Source organism: Artibeus jamaicensis, unplaced genomic scaffold (assembly GCF_021234435.1).
Source record: "Artibeus jamaicensis isolate MK-2021 breed Jamaican fruit bat unplaced genomic scaffold, CSHL_Jam_final contig_497, whole genome shotgun sequence".
Taxonomy (NCBI): domain Eukaryota; kingdom Metazoa; phylum Chordata; class Mammalia; order Chiroptera; family Phyllostomidae; genus Artibeus; species Artibeus jamaicensis.
The window spans coordinates 1,237,268-1,251,216 of NW_026521863.1; the positions used below are offsets into that span (position 1 = coordinate 1,237,268).

The 13,949-nt window shown below is 60.9% G+C and overlaps 1 protein-coding gene and 1 long non-coding RNA gene across 2 annotated transcripts; one reads left to right on the top strand and one right to left on the bottom strand.

The window, feature by feature from the left end:
• Positions 1-136: 136 nt before the first annotated feature.
• Positions 137-5,963, bottom strand: LOC128627961 (uncharacterized). The gene is made up of 5 exons (XR_008392267.1): positions 5,822-5,963; positions 3,094-5,436; positions 2,564-2,794; positions 1,736-1,946; positions 137-316 (listed from the first exon to the last, which is right to left on the bottom strand). It is a non-coding gene; the product is annotated as an uncharacterized LOC128627961 (long non-coding RNA).
• A 741-nt stretch (positions 5,964-6,704) lies between these two features.
• GPR31 (G protein-coupled receptor 31) lies at positions 6,705-8,540 on the top strand. The gene has a single exon (XM_037126238.2). It carries the CDS (start codon positions 6,910-6,912, stop codon positions 7,852-7,854), a length of 945 nt encoding a protein of 314 aa, XP_036982133.2. The 5' UTR covers positions 6,705-6,909; the 3' UTR covers positions 7,855-8,540.
• The last annotated feature ends 5,409 nt before the right edge of the window (positions 8,541-13,949 follow it).

The following is a 13,949-nucleotide window of genomic DNA, read 5'->3' on the forward strand; positions in this document are numbered from 1 at the left end:
CTGTGCTAGTGCGTCACCACCCAGCTCTGCAGGACCAGAAACCGGGGAGACCCGATGCTGGGACAAGTGCTCCTGGCTGGTGTCACGAAGGCCCCGCCCACCCCGAGTGACCCCGTGGCACCTGGCTCACCAGCAACTCCTCGGCCCTGCCACCTTCCTGGGGGTGTTGGGCTGTCTTCCCGGGGTCGGTCCCCGCCTGTGCGTCCCCAGGGCAGCTGGTGTCTGCTGGCCGCTCGGCCTCCGGGTGGGCCCCCAGCATTCTGGAGGGAAGGGGGGCCGTCAGGAGGCAGGAGGCAGGGTGTCAGCCCCGCACCATCTGAGGAACGAGTGTAAAGGACACCACTTGTCACAGCCTGTCTGTGCCACTCAGTGTCACACACCGACCCAGCAGAACGCCGTGTGGTGTGGGGGCCACTATGGAGCGGAGGTGGGGGGCCTGGGTGGGCCACCTGGGGCCTCTCCTTGGCAGTGGCTGTCAGCGCTCTCTCAGACGGGCTCGGGACTGTCTCCGTGGGAAACTTGGGGACCACTCAGCACCTCAGCCACACGGGCTGAGTAGGCACTCATCCAAAAATATCGAATCAGACCCGGCCACTGGGGTGACGGATGGACTGTCCGACGCCTCCCGCAGAGAAGGTGGGTGACTGGGGCGGCCGCCCGCAGGCCCGGTCCTAGAGCGGCAGGGGCAGGCTGCCACCGGCTCGGCCGTGTCCCCAAACAGCGCTGAGGAAGGCGGGCTCCTGCTGGCGGACCAGGGTCTTAGAACGAAAGGGCCCCTGGTGGGCGCAGCCGCCCTGCCTGATTTCTCGGTGGCCATGGAGCCGTCCCGGGAAGCTCACGGCCACCGAGAAATCAGAACAACGAACGCTGCCAGAAAGGCACGCACCTCGGACTGCCCTTGAGTGTGGGAACCCACCGTCCCACACGAACGGTCACAGCGTGTGTCTCCCCAGGGGACCCAAGTCTTCCAACAACACCTAACTTCCCGCCAACCTGGTCGCCCCTCCCTCGCAGGTTTTAGGGAAGCCACACCCAGAAGGCCCTGCGGGTCCATCCTCCGTGTTACCCCATGAAGGCCTCTCTCCCTGGCCACCCCCCGGCCAGACTCTGTCACCTCACGCGTCCCTGTAGGCCACCGGGGCCAGGCACTGGTCCTTCTGGGCCATGGCCCCGCACGGCTGCCCCTGTTGGAGCAAACCAGAAGACAGCGGCCTGATTCTAAACCGACGCCCCGCCTTAAAGGGCCACGCCTCCCCAGTCCACGCCCCAGCTGGGTGGCGTCCACGCCCGTGTGCCCCCCCCTGCTCACAGGGGTCGGGCGCAGCCAGCCCCCCAGCCAGCCAGAGAAAGCGCTTAGGATCCGTTTCCAATACTCGATAAATAGTAAGAGCTCACCCTCTGATCACTTATTCTTTTTTAAATTTTATGTAATTAATTAATTAATTTTTAATTGAATTCATTGGGGTGACATTGCCAACGAAACTAGCTGGGATTCGGCTGCACAAACTCTACAACACATCACCTACTCACTGAATCACGTGTTCGCCTCCCCATCACCGTTCATCCCCCCTCCCCCCTCCCCTGTCCCCTCTCCTTTGTAATCGCCAGACTGTCATCTGTGTCTGTGAGTTTTTTCTCTGCTCAGTCCCTTCACCTTTTTCATCCAGCCCCCAGCACAGCCCGAGCGTGGCGGGCCTATTCTCCGCATCCGTGAGTCTGTTTCTGTTTTGCTCACCAGACTGCACACGTGACCGAGAGCCCGCGGTGGTTGTCTTCCTCTGACTGGCTTGCTGCACGTGGCGTAATGCTCTCCAGGCGCATCCACGCTGTCGCAAAGGGCAAGGTTTCCTCCTTTTTACGGCTGCGTAGTATTCCACTGTGTAAACGTCCCACGCTTGTTGTTGAAGAAAGACGAGCTGTCTTTGGAGGTCACAACAAACCTCGCGCTAGAAGAGGAGAAAGCGAGATGCGCAGCTTTGAACAGCAGAAGTGATTCGGGGTCTCATCGTTTCCCGGGGCCTCGCCATCCGCGTGGCCCCGAGACTCCCGTGACGATGGGGAACACAGGGGTGAGTGGGAGACGCTGTGTCGGGCGCTGCCTCCCATCCAGAGCCCTCCCAGCGATCAGGGGTGCGGGGGCGAGCACACGTGTACCCCTGCAGGGTAAGACCTCACCCCGCGCCCCGGGCCCCGGCGCATCAGGCCCTGTGGCGCAGCGCCTCACGGCCACCCCTGGCCGTGGCGGCGAGGTCAGCCCAGCACCTCGGAGACACAAGCCTTTGGGCCAGGGTGTGCCGAGACCTGGGCCAGGAGACCGTGGCCCTGTCGGCGCTGTGAAACCTGACTCCTCTCAGTGTATGTGTCTGGGTCGGGCACAGGGCGGTTCCCGCTTTCTGGCTGTCGACTGTCCTGCCCGGGAACCGTTCCTCGTGACATGTGGGGAGGGGACCTCACTTCTACGGACGGAACAGCGTGCAGTTCCTCAGAACATTAAGAATATAGCTACCCCCTGACCCAGCAACCCTCCTTTGGATGTCCCCCGGATAAACTCAAAAACATTTACATGTAGAAGCATCGTTCACGGGGGTCGAGACGCGGAGACCACCAAGTGCCCTTCGACACGGGACTCGGTGAAGAAGACACTGCGCGTATACGATGGACGCTCCTCGGCCACAAGGAAGGATGGGAGACGGCCCCCGCGACAACAGGGACGGACTCGAGACTCACGCTGAGCGACACCGGGCCGACAGAGGAAGCTGCGAACTGTGAGCTCACTGCTATGTGGGGTGCAAGACTGGAAGTAAAAGACAAACAAACAAGATGAACAAATACACAGGCAAAGGCTCATCAACACAGAATCGTGTGGGTGTCGCCGGGCGGAGGGGGTGGGGGGAAGGGGGCCAGATACTTGGGGACAGAAGGAGACTGGCTCTGGGTGGGGGCGCACGGTGCAGGGTCTGACTGAGTATCACAGAACTGCGCACTTGACCTTGCTGAACAGTGTCACCCTCGCCCCTTTAATTGTTTAAAAGAATAGTTCAATAAAACAGACAACTGGGAAAATAAAGCAATACTGCTGACTAAGGAAACTACCGGTTTCACACAAAAAGCGGCAGGAACGCCGGGGCCATCTCACGTCTCGGCACAGCTCCCGGTGTGCGCTGGCTCTGGGGGTCTGCTCGGGGGGCTTCCATCATTCTCAGCCTGAGACTGTTGGACTTGAACCTGCTCTGACAAAATTAAGGAGGGAGGGGAAGGGGGAAACCAGCTCTCTGACCAGGGGCACGACCGCGCACAGGTCAGCTCTGACCCGGGCCTGGAGGCCGAGTGAGGGGCACCTCTGCACGGGAGAAGCTTGCTGTCATAGCGCTGAATTTCTTCTCTGACACTGGTGACATTCTGAGGCCTGAAACACAGGGACGTCGGTCGCCCGCTCCCCTGAGGACACGCGCACACAGGGTGCCCTGAGGTCGCTGAGACCCTCTGGCACCCACCGCACACGCAGACCAGCGCCCGGGACCCCCGCCGGCTGCGCCGCACCCCGTGAGCGCCGGGCCCTGCGCTGGGTCTTCCTCTTCCCTTCACTGAAACGAGTCCTCTTCCGGTAAGTGCAGTCCCTTTCCCCGCAGGCCGAGGGGGGCCAGGCCACACTCAGGTGTCCCTGCTGGGAGGGAAGCAGGGTCCCCGGGTGGGCGGTGGCTCGGAAATGGGACCCAGGAAGGAAACCGAAACATGAGGAACTTCTGAGAGGTTACAAGACACCGAGGCCGAGAAGAGTCAGCGGCCCTCCCAGCAGGCCGCAGTCGCTCACGGGGGCTCGGGGTCCCCCCTGCCAGGCGCCCTCCCCAGCTGGGGTCCCGCCCGGGCTCGCTGGCCTGGGATCCCCTCCTTCCTGCCTCCACTGCGCGTTTAGTGGGTCCTGTGGTTTGTTTATACATCTGCTTCCTCACTGGTCTCCCCGAACTGGAGCACGTCTCTCGAAATTAGGAAGTATTATTATAAGAATTGTAAGTACGTGTATTCCCAGCACAAAATGAGTCACACTGTGCTCTAATATTGCTTGAATAAATGAGTGCGCAGGAAAGAATTTAAGTGCCCAAAAAGAGGTCTGACCTTCGTCCTCAGCTGCAGGGAGGTCACCTCCCAGCCCTCCAAATGTCAAGCCTGGTCAGGGCGTCTCTGTTGGCCGGGGACGTGGGCCAGCCAGCAGAAGTTGCAGGGTGTGGCAGGGATGCTGGGTCACACGGTACCCGCCTGACCTGCCCGGGGTCAGAGGCTGGGCCCACACCAACAGAGTGTCTGCCCATGAGAGCTCGGGGGTCTCAGTGGGCTGCGGGCGTCACCACGCATCTGTGCAGAGAAGGCAGCCCTGTCCTGACCCCCCGGGGAGAGGGCCCGGAGGCCCCACCAGTCACTCTCCCGCCCTCTGTCCCACGGGCCTCCTCCCCTGGGTGACCCTGACCTGCATCCTTTCTCTGTGACAGAAAACAGCTTTGAACAGAGCTGGGTGCGGGGAGGTCCTTCTAAGACGCCCAGACTCCCCACTGGTGTCAGACACGAGGTGAATGAGAGCAGGGGGGTCTGCCCCCCAAACTCGCAGGTGGCCAACCTCACAGCCGGTCACGGGAAAGCCGAAGTCAGAGCGACGGCTCGGTTGGCACAGAGTCTCCCCTGGTGACCTTTAGACATGAAAGAAAAACTGGAAAGGAAACATCGATAGCATTGAATTTGTGGTCAAAGCGATGGTTCCATTGCCATTTAAATTTCAGGACAAGTACAGAGATAAAACGTGCGCCTCAGAAATTGAAAGGAGAGCAGAGAAGTTTCCTGCGCAGGGAGAACGCTGAAGGAACAGTGTCGGTGACTGAAAACAGCGTTTCTGGGTTGTTCGGTTTAATTCGGCAGGACCCCGGGGGGAGAGGCTCAAACGTTCTGACTTTAAGAGAGGGGAAGGTGAGGACGGTTCAGTGTTTCAGAGGAAGGGAAGATAAACCGTGTGCTGAGAAAAGGCAGACTTCAAATAAAATGTCTCACTTTGATTTCCCCGTGTACGAAAGGAAAATGTGTAATTCCTGACGTTTGTGTTTGGCCCAATGAGGTAGAGTATCTATCATTTGGAAAGTTTCGGCATGAACTGAAACCCGTCTCTAAGGGGCAGCTTTTAAGTCTGACAAAGGCTTCAGTGTGTTCAGAGATTCGACTCGTGTCTCTCCCGGGTTTAGTGCCTTCCACCCCGAGGGCCGGCCCGGCCACCGGCGGCTCAGGGTGTGGGCTGTCCAACGGGCAGGGGCCCGCGGGGTCCCCCCAGCCCTCCCCCAAACGCTCTCCCGGGTTTCCTGGGAATTGTTCACTCGAAGCTGGCGAGTCCCTGTTCATAGGCGTCACTGCGGGAGGCCCCTGAGACAGGTCTGCCATTCTGGATGCTCGTGGGTCTTCCTCAGAACACAGAGAAGTGGGTTTTAACCTGGGTGAGGCCGAGCGAGGCAACAGGTGGGCAGGCGGTCTGGCTGGAGAGGAGCCCTGATTGGACCAAACTCGGAGACGCACAAGCTACACCCCCTGAAAGGGCGCAGGGCCAAAGCTCGGGTGGACTCCAGGGACCGGACTCCAGGGACCGGACTCCAGGGACCGGACATGTCACGGCTGCTGCAGTGAGGCTCCCGCCCACTGGCAGGCAGCTGGGCATCCTGGTCCTGACCCCCGGCTCTGGCCGGAACCCGGGCTGGGAGCACCCCGCCCCCCGTGCTCACTGGCCTGTCGCCTTGAGCAGACGACGTCCCCTCCCTGAACTCCACTTCTTCATCCATAAAACAGAGCTGACCTTTGCACTCACATCACCCCGCTGCGGCGCAGTCCATGCAGCGACCCAGGGGAACTCGCGCCGCTGGGAACAAGCACAGCACCACGTTGTCCCGGCCGCGGGGCATCGCTCTTCACCTGCATCGAGAACGTGCATCAGCCCGTGCACCGCTCAGGCGAGGGGCCGGGGCCGCACGCAGGTGTATCCGCTTCCCCAGCCACAGTGCTGCTACGTGGGAGAACCAGAATTAGAATGAAAGCCCACTGGACGCCAAAGCCCACATCGGGCTGAACGGAACCAGGGTGAACCGGGGCCAGCGGTGGGGCGGGACGTCAGGACTCACTGCGCATTCATTCGCTGGTTCCGTTACGTGCTGGCGTCGTCCTGTCACTGGACACAGAGCACAGGGCTGGGCTCAGGGAGCTGCTGCTTGGTGGGCCCACCACGGGTTTCACGGCACTCTCGGGCCTTAGCCCCGCGGGGTGGACCCTGGTCTGGGGGGTGCAGGAGGGGAGGGGAGTCTCCTCAGCAGGAGAGAAAACTTGGCAAAAGCGCAAGTACAAACGGTCCCCTGTGAAGTGACCTGGCCACCCGACCCACCTCTGGGGGAGGGCAGGACAAGGTCTGACCGCCAGCGAGTGAAAGCGAGCCGCGCAGGCAGGTCCCAGCTCCCGCGAGACGCGGTCAGCCCCAGGCCTTCGCTCTGTCTCAGTCACTTTAGGAAGACAGGCGGGGGTCCACGCAGCCCCCGGTTCAGGGTCCTGCCCCGCAGCCTCGGGCCCGGCCCACTCCCTCTGGTGCTCTCAGGCCACAGGCGATCGGCTTAACACCAGCTGGTGGGAAGGGAACCACAGTTTCCTCTTTTTAAGGCAAAACAGAACTGGGGGGCAGGGGCTTTTGCCTCCCCCACGGGTCCTCTTCCCAGAGAGACTTCAGTTTGCTTTTGACTCCAGCCGGCGCTGCGTCCGCGCTCTCGTGTGCCAGGAACAGGCAGAGTGGGCTCGGGCCGGAAGAGCCTTGCCATTTCCCTCGGGCGGACGAGCGGCGCCCGGGCTCCGTCCCCTTGCACGTGGCCACTCGGGAGCCGCCTCACAGCGGCGGGCAGAGCCATGCCGCCCCCGAACTGCTCTGAGCACAGCGTGGCGGTGGAGGTGGCCGTGGCCACGCTGCTGGCGCTGGAGTGCGGGCTGGGCCTGCTGGGCAACGCGGTGGCCCTGTGGACCTTCTTCTCCCGTCTGAAAGTGTGGAAGCCCTACGCCGTCTACCTGTTCAACCTGGTCGTCGCGGACCTCCTGCTGACCGTCTGCCTGCCCTTCCTCGCCGCCTTCTTCCTGCAGCACAGGACCTGCAGCTTCCGACGCGTGCCCGGCAGGGTCCTGTTCTTCCTGTGGACTCTCGGCCGCAGCGTGGGCGTCGCCTTCCTCACGGCGGTGGCTCTAGACCGTTACTTCCGCGTGGTCCACCCCCGGCTCAGGGTCAACCTGCTGTCCCTTCGGGCAGCCGGGGGCATCTCGGTCCTCGTCTGGCTCCTGATGGCTGTCCTCAGCCACCAGAACTTGCTGGTGCCGGCCGCTGAGTGCACAGAGCCAGAGCCCAGTGGGGGCGGCCCCTTCAGCCTCACCTGGCAGGAAGTGCTGTCCTTCGTCCAGTTCCTTCTGCCCTTCAGCCTCATCCTGTTCTGCAACGCGGGCGTCATGCGGGCCCTCCGGAGGCGGCTGCGAGACTCGGACAAGCAGCCCAAGCTGCAGCGGGCCCGGGCACTGCTGGCCACGGTGGTGGTGCTGTTCGCACTCTGCTTCCTGCCCAGCTTCCTGGCCCAGGTCCTGCTGGCCGCCTTCCGAGGGACGGACAGCTGCGGGGTCTGGACGGCGCTGGTGCACACGTCCCGCACCGCCAGCAGCCTCACCGGCTTGCAGAGCGTGCTGAACCCCGTGGTGTACTGCTTCTCCAGCCCCGCGTTCAGGCACTCCTACCGCAAGGTCTTCCTCACCCTGCGAGGCCGTGGGCAAGCGGCCCCCGAACCGGGCTGCGGACACAGAGACTCCGACTCCTGAGGACAGCCAGGTCCCGAGCCTCAGTTCTGCTGGGTCCTCCGGGACAGTGACCATGAGTTAGGACACAGTGGGCATCTTGGGACAGTGCTGAAAATATCAAGCCACGGACTTCGGCAAAACCGTGGCAAGTGTTGTCATGGACTCTGTTCGCCAGGACGTGTCGTTCCCGGGCTGCTGCGCAGAATAGAGCAGCAGACGAACACTAGGAAGCCGGCGCCTGCTCGGCGCCCAGTGCAGCTGCGGGCTGACCGGCTGGGGTGACTGCACCCCCACCCACGGGAAGGACGGTACTCCGAGGGCTCAGCGGGGAGGGGCGGTGGCTGGAGGCGGCTCTAGCCTCACTCCATTTGGGATGTGCCAGTGGCATCTGGTTTCTTGGCTCTGATTCATAAATGCAAAGCGCCTGTGTCCCCCACCTGGTGTGCACCGGCCGCACGAACCTGGGAAAGTGGGGCTCTGGGGCTGAGAGCTGCAAGCGTGTTCCCACGCTTGTCTCCTCTGTCCGTCTGTGGCTGCCTAACCGCGTTCGGGGCCCCGGGGGTGGGGGGAGGATTCTGGCGGCAATGCTGCGCCACCTCCCCAGGTTTTAGTTCCTCCCACGTCCACAGAATTTCAAAGGCTCAGAAGGATGGGTGAGCAGGTGAGGCCGGGAAGGGTCTGAATAAAGCCCTCGGCGGGACACCTTCCCCACTGGCCCGCTCACTCCCTTTTCCACTGAAAGGGAACCGTCTGCTCTCCGTCCCCGGACTTACTGCACCCGTGACTCTAAAAGCTGCTTTACAAAAAGCTGAGCCTTCGCAGGAGCCTTTTGCACACTGTGGCGACCACCCACGGGCCCTCTTCCCTGGGTTACCCTGTAACCTCCGGGAGGCACTGCCGGGGGCCAGCGAGGGCGCTGCCCTGTGCACAGGCAGATCCACACCGAAGTCACACGGTCCTCTGACCTGTCCCCGCAGGGAGCCCGCCCTCAGGTGGGACACAGCAGCCCACACGACTCCGGCAGGCCCTCGGGGGCCCCAAACACACGCCCTGCCCTGCAGCTGGCCGCCCTCTGGGCGCGCCCACCCCGGCTCACACGTCAGCCTGGCAAAATGGGGAAGTCACCCACCATGTGCCTGCCTCTCGGGCTCTTGCTGCCAGATTCCTGGGCAGAGCGGGGGCCTCCTTCCTGTTCGCCCCGGGTCCTGCCTCCGTAGGTCTGGGAGGGGCCTGGGCACTGGTATTTTTGAAGTCATCACAGCCACAGCTGAGAGTCACCAGGTTAGCGGCTCAGGTCAGGGCCTTTGGGTCAGCACCCTGCGCTGTCACTTCCTGGCTTTGTGACCTGGGACCGGTCACCGCCCCACCGTTCTCTGCTGCAATATGGCGATGGTACAAACCAACCCGTGGGAGTCTCGTGGGGTCGAGTGCAATGCTGAACCATACGGAGAGCACAGTGCCCGGCCCCCATACACGTCCAGCAGCGGGGACTCTGCTGGTTTAAGTGACAGTTTCTTGGCGGAACTCCCTGGCCAGTCTGTGTGCCCTTCGGGGACAGACTTTCCGCCCGCACACCCTCCACTCGGAGCCTGGGCAGGGCAGGTGCTCGGGGAGCTGGATGTGGGAAGATTCCGCTAAACTGAATGTCTCTCACTGTTCTTGCTTTCTGGACCTTTCACAGAGACTCTGACTCAAGTTCTATTCCGCACGTCGCGAGGGGACAGCGTTTCATAACGGAAGTCCAGGGTCCGTGGACCACCCTGTCCGAGGGCCTGTCCCCCACCCTGTGCTCCCCCCTGGGTGCCCTGCAGCTCTGCATCCCGAAGTTTCCCTGCTTCAAAGAGGCAGAGGAATGAGGGGCTTGCTCTCCCCACATGATTTTTGCTGAGCAAGGAAATGACTCAGAGGGAAGAAAGTGAAGGCAGACAGCAGCTGGCAGAGCTCCGAGCCAGGGCTCCGCTGTCACCGGCCGGTTTCGGTGTCTGTCCTCCTGTGACTCACTTCTGGCAGCGCAGCAGGTGCAGGGCCGTGCCCTCCGATCTCAGCGGTGCCTGCGCCCCGGCACCTCTGCCAAGGCCCGGCCGGCCGCCCAGTCCCCCCCCCGAGCCACGCAGCTCCCTCCCTCTCCAGGCCAGGCTGCCGATTTTAAGCTGTGAATCTCCTCATTTCTCTTCCCAAAGCCTAGTCAGCCACCGGCTCCTCCTAGGCCATATACACACCTGCTGGAAGGTTCCAGGCTCCGTCTGTCTGGAGGTTAACCCTACATGTCCAGGGGGAAGGGTTGGGGGCTCCGGGCCCCGAGTTCCCCAGATGGCCCAGGCCGGGAGGACCAGCCCGGCCCAGCCCAAGAGTACATTCCGGCCCCTGCTCAGCCCTCAGCCACTGGGCAACTCACAGGGCAGGGTCCCAAATCAGGAATCGGAGGTGCAGGGTGCGGGGGTGGCTGTGTAATACGGGCAGCGAGAACGTAAGCCAGTAATCCCCCCTTCCCCCGTGGCCTGTGCTGGGAGGGGCCGCTCCACCTGCAGAACAGGCCAGAGGGTCTGACTGCAGCTGTGGAGGCTTCTAGAGTCACCTGCAGGGCTCCCATACAGCGGCGCTGCCCTGGGTCACCCGTGGGGCAATTGGCAGCAGAGGGGCAGGGGGGGCCCTGCAGAGACAGAGGGCGTCTCTTGTCAGGGAGGACCACCGGGCCCAGAGGGACCCCCGCACCCTGCACCTCCCCTTGGACGACTGCAGGTCAGACGTAACAAAAGTCATGTCCGGGACACATAGGAGTGGCTGGTGCGTGGGAATTCAGACCGAGGAGGGTTCCACTCCCCAAGACACCCAACTCCTGAGGTTTCTAGGGGTCAGCCCGGCACGGCCCGCAGGAGAGCGTGAGCAAGCAAGCACACAGGCCGGGCCAGCCCCACGAGCTGCCCTCGAACTCGGCCTCTGGCTGGAACCCAGTGTCGCCCAGGGGCGGCCAGTCCGTTGTCCATGTGCCAGGCAGAGGGAGAGCGTGGCTGGTTGAACATAAGAGAGGAGAAGGGTCAGGACTGCCGAGGACAGTGTACATGGTAGCGTGCGTGTCCGTGGTTGTGCCCCCACGGCTCTGCTCCCCAGGCTCCTGAGTGAGGCCAGAGCGAGAGGCTGGACCGTGGGGGCCACTGCTGGTGGCTCTCCAGCCGTGCCTCTGGCTGTGGCCACTCGCTGAGGGACAGGAGTCATTCAAACTGAGGCTGACAGAGAGGAAGCCCATCGAGGTTTTTCTCAAAGGCGAGGTCTGGCTTCCGAATCTCAGCACCAAACACCACTGTCCACCCTGGCAGGCAGCCCTGGGACGGCCACCTCCCCTCCCCCAGCCGGCAGGCCACGGAGACAGGGCAGTGACAGTTCTCAGTGGGGCTGACACCCCAGTGCCATACTGTTCCCCATTACTGGGAACACAGGCTCGGCTCTGCGCAGAATTTAGAGAAGCGAAGCTGCTTAGCTTCACGATTTCAGAATTAATTTCTGGTGTGTAAATCGTATCTCATCTTTTAAAGTAAAATCTCCATCAGTTATCACGCCCTTAAAATTGTCCTAAAATGGATACCCTAAAATATATATAAATCTTACTTCCTAAATCACATATATACATATACACTCAAACACATGTTACAACCAAAACAAATACACAAACACATACACAAAAATGTAAGTAGTTACAAAGAAAAAAGAAATAAGAAAGATGAGCCAAACTACTGAGTATTTAAGGCAGTGAAAAAAAGGGTGAATTGCAGCAATATTGCAGGGACTTTATGCCTTAGGGAATTTTTAGAGAACATGGCATGACCTCTTATTAAAGTTTTCACCCTAGGACACACGCAGACTTATCCTGTGGAATTCGGGAGCGTTTCTGCGGGTGCAGCCTGCGTCCAGCAGGGGGCAGCAGCATCCCATCACGAAGGCCCGTGGGCCTGTCTTGGGGCCATTGAGGACTTGCCATCTCCCAAGTGGCACTCTTAGCGCGATGATTTGCTATCTCATCTACTTATATAATCGATTCAGAAAAAGGGCCCCCAAACATCGCCTTCAATTCCAGAATCCAGGTAGTTCTTCCAAAACGAGGCAGAAGATGAAATTCTTAGAAAATCCTGACGGTGATCCCAGATATAGTGCCCTGCAGATGCAGGCTGACGGATTCTGGGCTGCCCAGCAGATGTTTCTCAGACTTTCTTCCACCTGGTTCAGCCTCTTGACTGACTTCAGGCCAGGGGGTGGGGGAGGGGGCAATGATTTCAACGACTTTCAAGTTGTGCCCTTGCAGAAAAGACCACCACTTCCCCTTTTCCTCTGCCTGTTGGCTGGAATGAAAGTGTGAGGGCAGGAGCCACAGCAGCCCACCTGGACCACGAGGACAGCCTGGACTGTGGCACCCTGCTGACCATCTGGCTTGCCTACCAGGACTCAGATGCAACAGAGAAACAGACCAAGGGAGTGGGAGAGACACGGCTCCTGCTTTTAGCTCTCACGCGATCCGCTGGAGTAAAACATCAGGTGCATGATTATACTAGCAAATGCCTCTCAGGGCACCCACACAGAACGCACTGGCGGTTTGCAGTGCGCTGGGCATGCTGCAGCCTCCCCGCGATGTCACACACATCCCTGGGCACCCGACCGTGTCAGCCAGGTCCCCGGGGGGCGAAGAGCAGCGTGCAGACGGCATCAGAGGGCCTGCACGTGCGGGGGTGGGGGTGGCGAGTGACTCGTCTGAGAGTAAACGTGCCTCTCCACTGTCTCCCAAAGATGGGGGGGGCTTGCCTGGAATTAGCTGCTCCAGGAGCCAGGTCACGGCGAGAGGCCACCCTGAGTCACAGGCTGTGAAGACACATGGGCAGGCGGACAGGGGTCCGGCCTCCACGGGCCCGTCACAGCCACCGTCCACTGCCTGCTAAGCAGAGGTCCCCAAGAAGAGAGGGAGGTCTCTGCAGGGAGCACAGCAGCCACCAGGGTTGGGGACCTGCCCTCTGTACTGCCTCAGATGAGCTCCCCAGAGGTGGGGGGCAGCAGACAGGTCACTGGAACCCTGACGTGGAAGGCTTTCTCAGAGGAGGAGTGAGTCGCGGGAGGTGTTGGGGCTCTGACTCGGGGCAGGTTAAACAGGTGGGCGTGGCCCGACCCTAGGTCACGTGGGTCCTTTGTCCTTCGCGCTGTGGGGACAGGCACCTGAAAACCTGAGGTGGGCACGAACACCTGAACACAGCCTGCTAGAAAGAAGGGCACAGCCCAGGAATGGGGCTCACCGTCTGACGTGGACGGGAGAGGTCGGGCGCCCACCGGGTTGTGCGAGCCGCGCCGGGTCTCCCGAGTCCCAGCGCTGCAGTCCCAGGTCCCGGTTCCTCTGTGACGCACTTGGACATGGGCCTTCAAAGGGTCACCGAGGTAAAAAGAGGCAACTAGGGGGCCCACCCAGGCTGACTGGGGCCCTTATAAGAAGAGGGCATCAGGGCACAGAGGGGACACCAGGGATTTGGGGGCACAGAGAGATAAGCAAGTGAGGAGACAGGAGAGGGGCCGTCGGCACGCCCAGGGCAGAGACCTCGGAGAAACCACCTGCTCACGCCTGCATCTCAGACTCCGTCTGTGCAATGGCAGCCCCAACGGTGCACCTGCTGTGGGCACACACACCTGTGCACCGCAAGCAAGTACATGTGTTCAGTGAGGCCAGACGCTCTGTCTGATATCCAAAGAATGCCTGGATTTCTTACACATCTTCAGAATTTTTAAAGAGTTGGAAACATTGTACTTTTCTGGTGTCATTTCAACACTAGCCTGTACGTCCTCAGAAGCAAATCAGCACACAAACTGCAAGACGACACCTGTGTGCCTCTTACCAACGTGCGGGGTTTGCACGGTCATACTTCCTGCCTAAACATCCACCTCAGTCTAGATTTATATATGGTAACACTTCAGTTATGCAAAAGTCATCACTGACCGCATGTCGGCTACTTTGTAGCAGGAACCAAGGAAAACCGCCTCTGGTCAGCAGCGACAGATATGGCCATACATCAACACACACATGTGTCACGACTGTGTGCACACGTGTACAGTCGCAGCATTAACAGCAGACTGCCAGGCGTGACACGTGG

Coding starts and splice junctions, on each gene's coding strand:
- GPR31 (XM_037126238.2), top strand. CDS start 6,910: ATGCCGCCCCCGAACTGCTCTGAGCACAGCGTGGCGGTGGAGGTGGCC.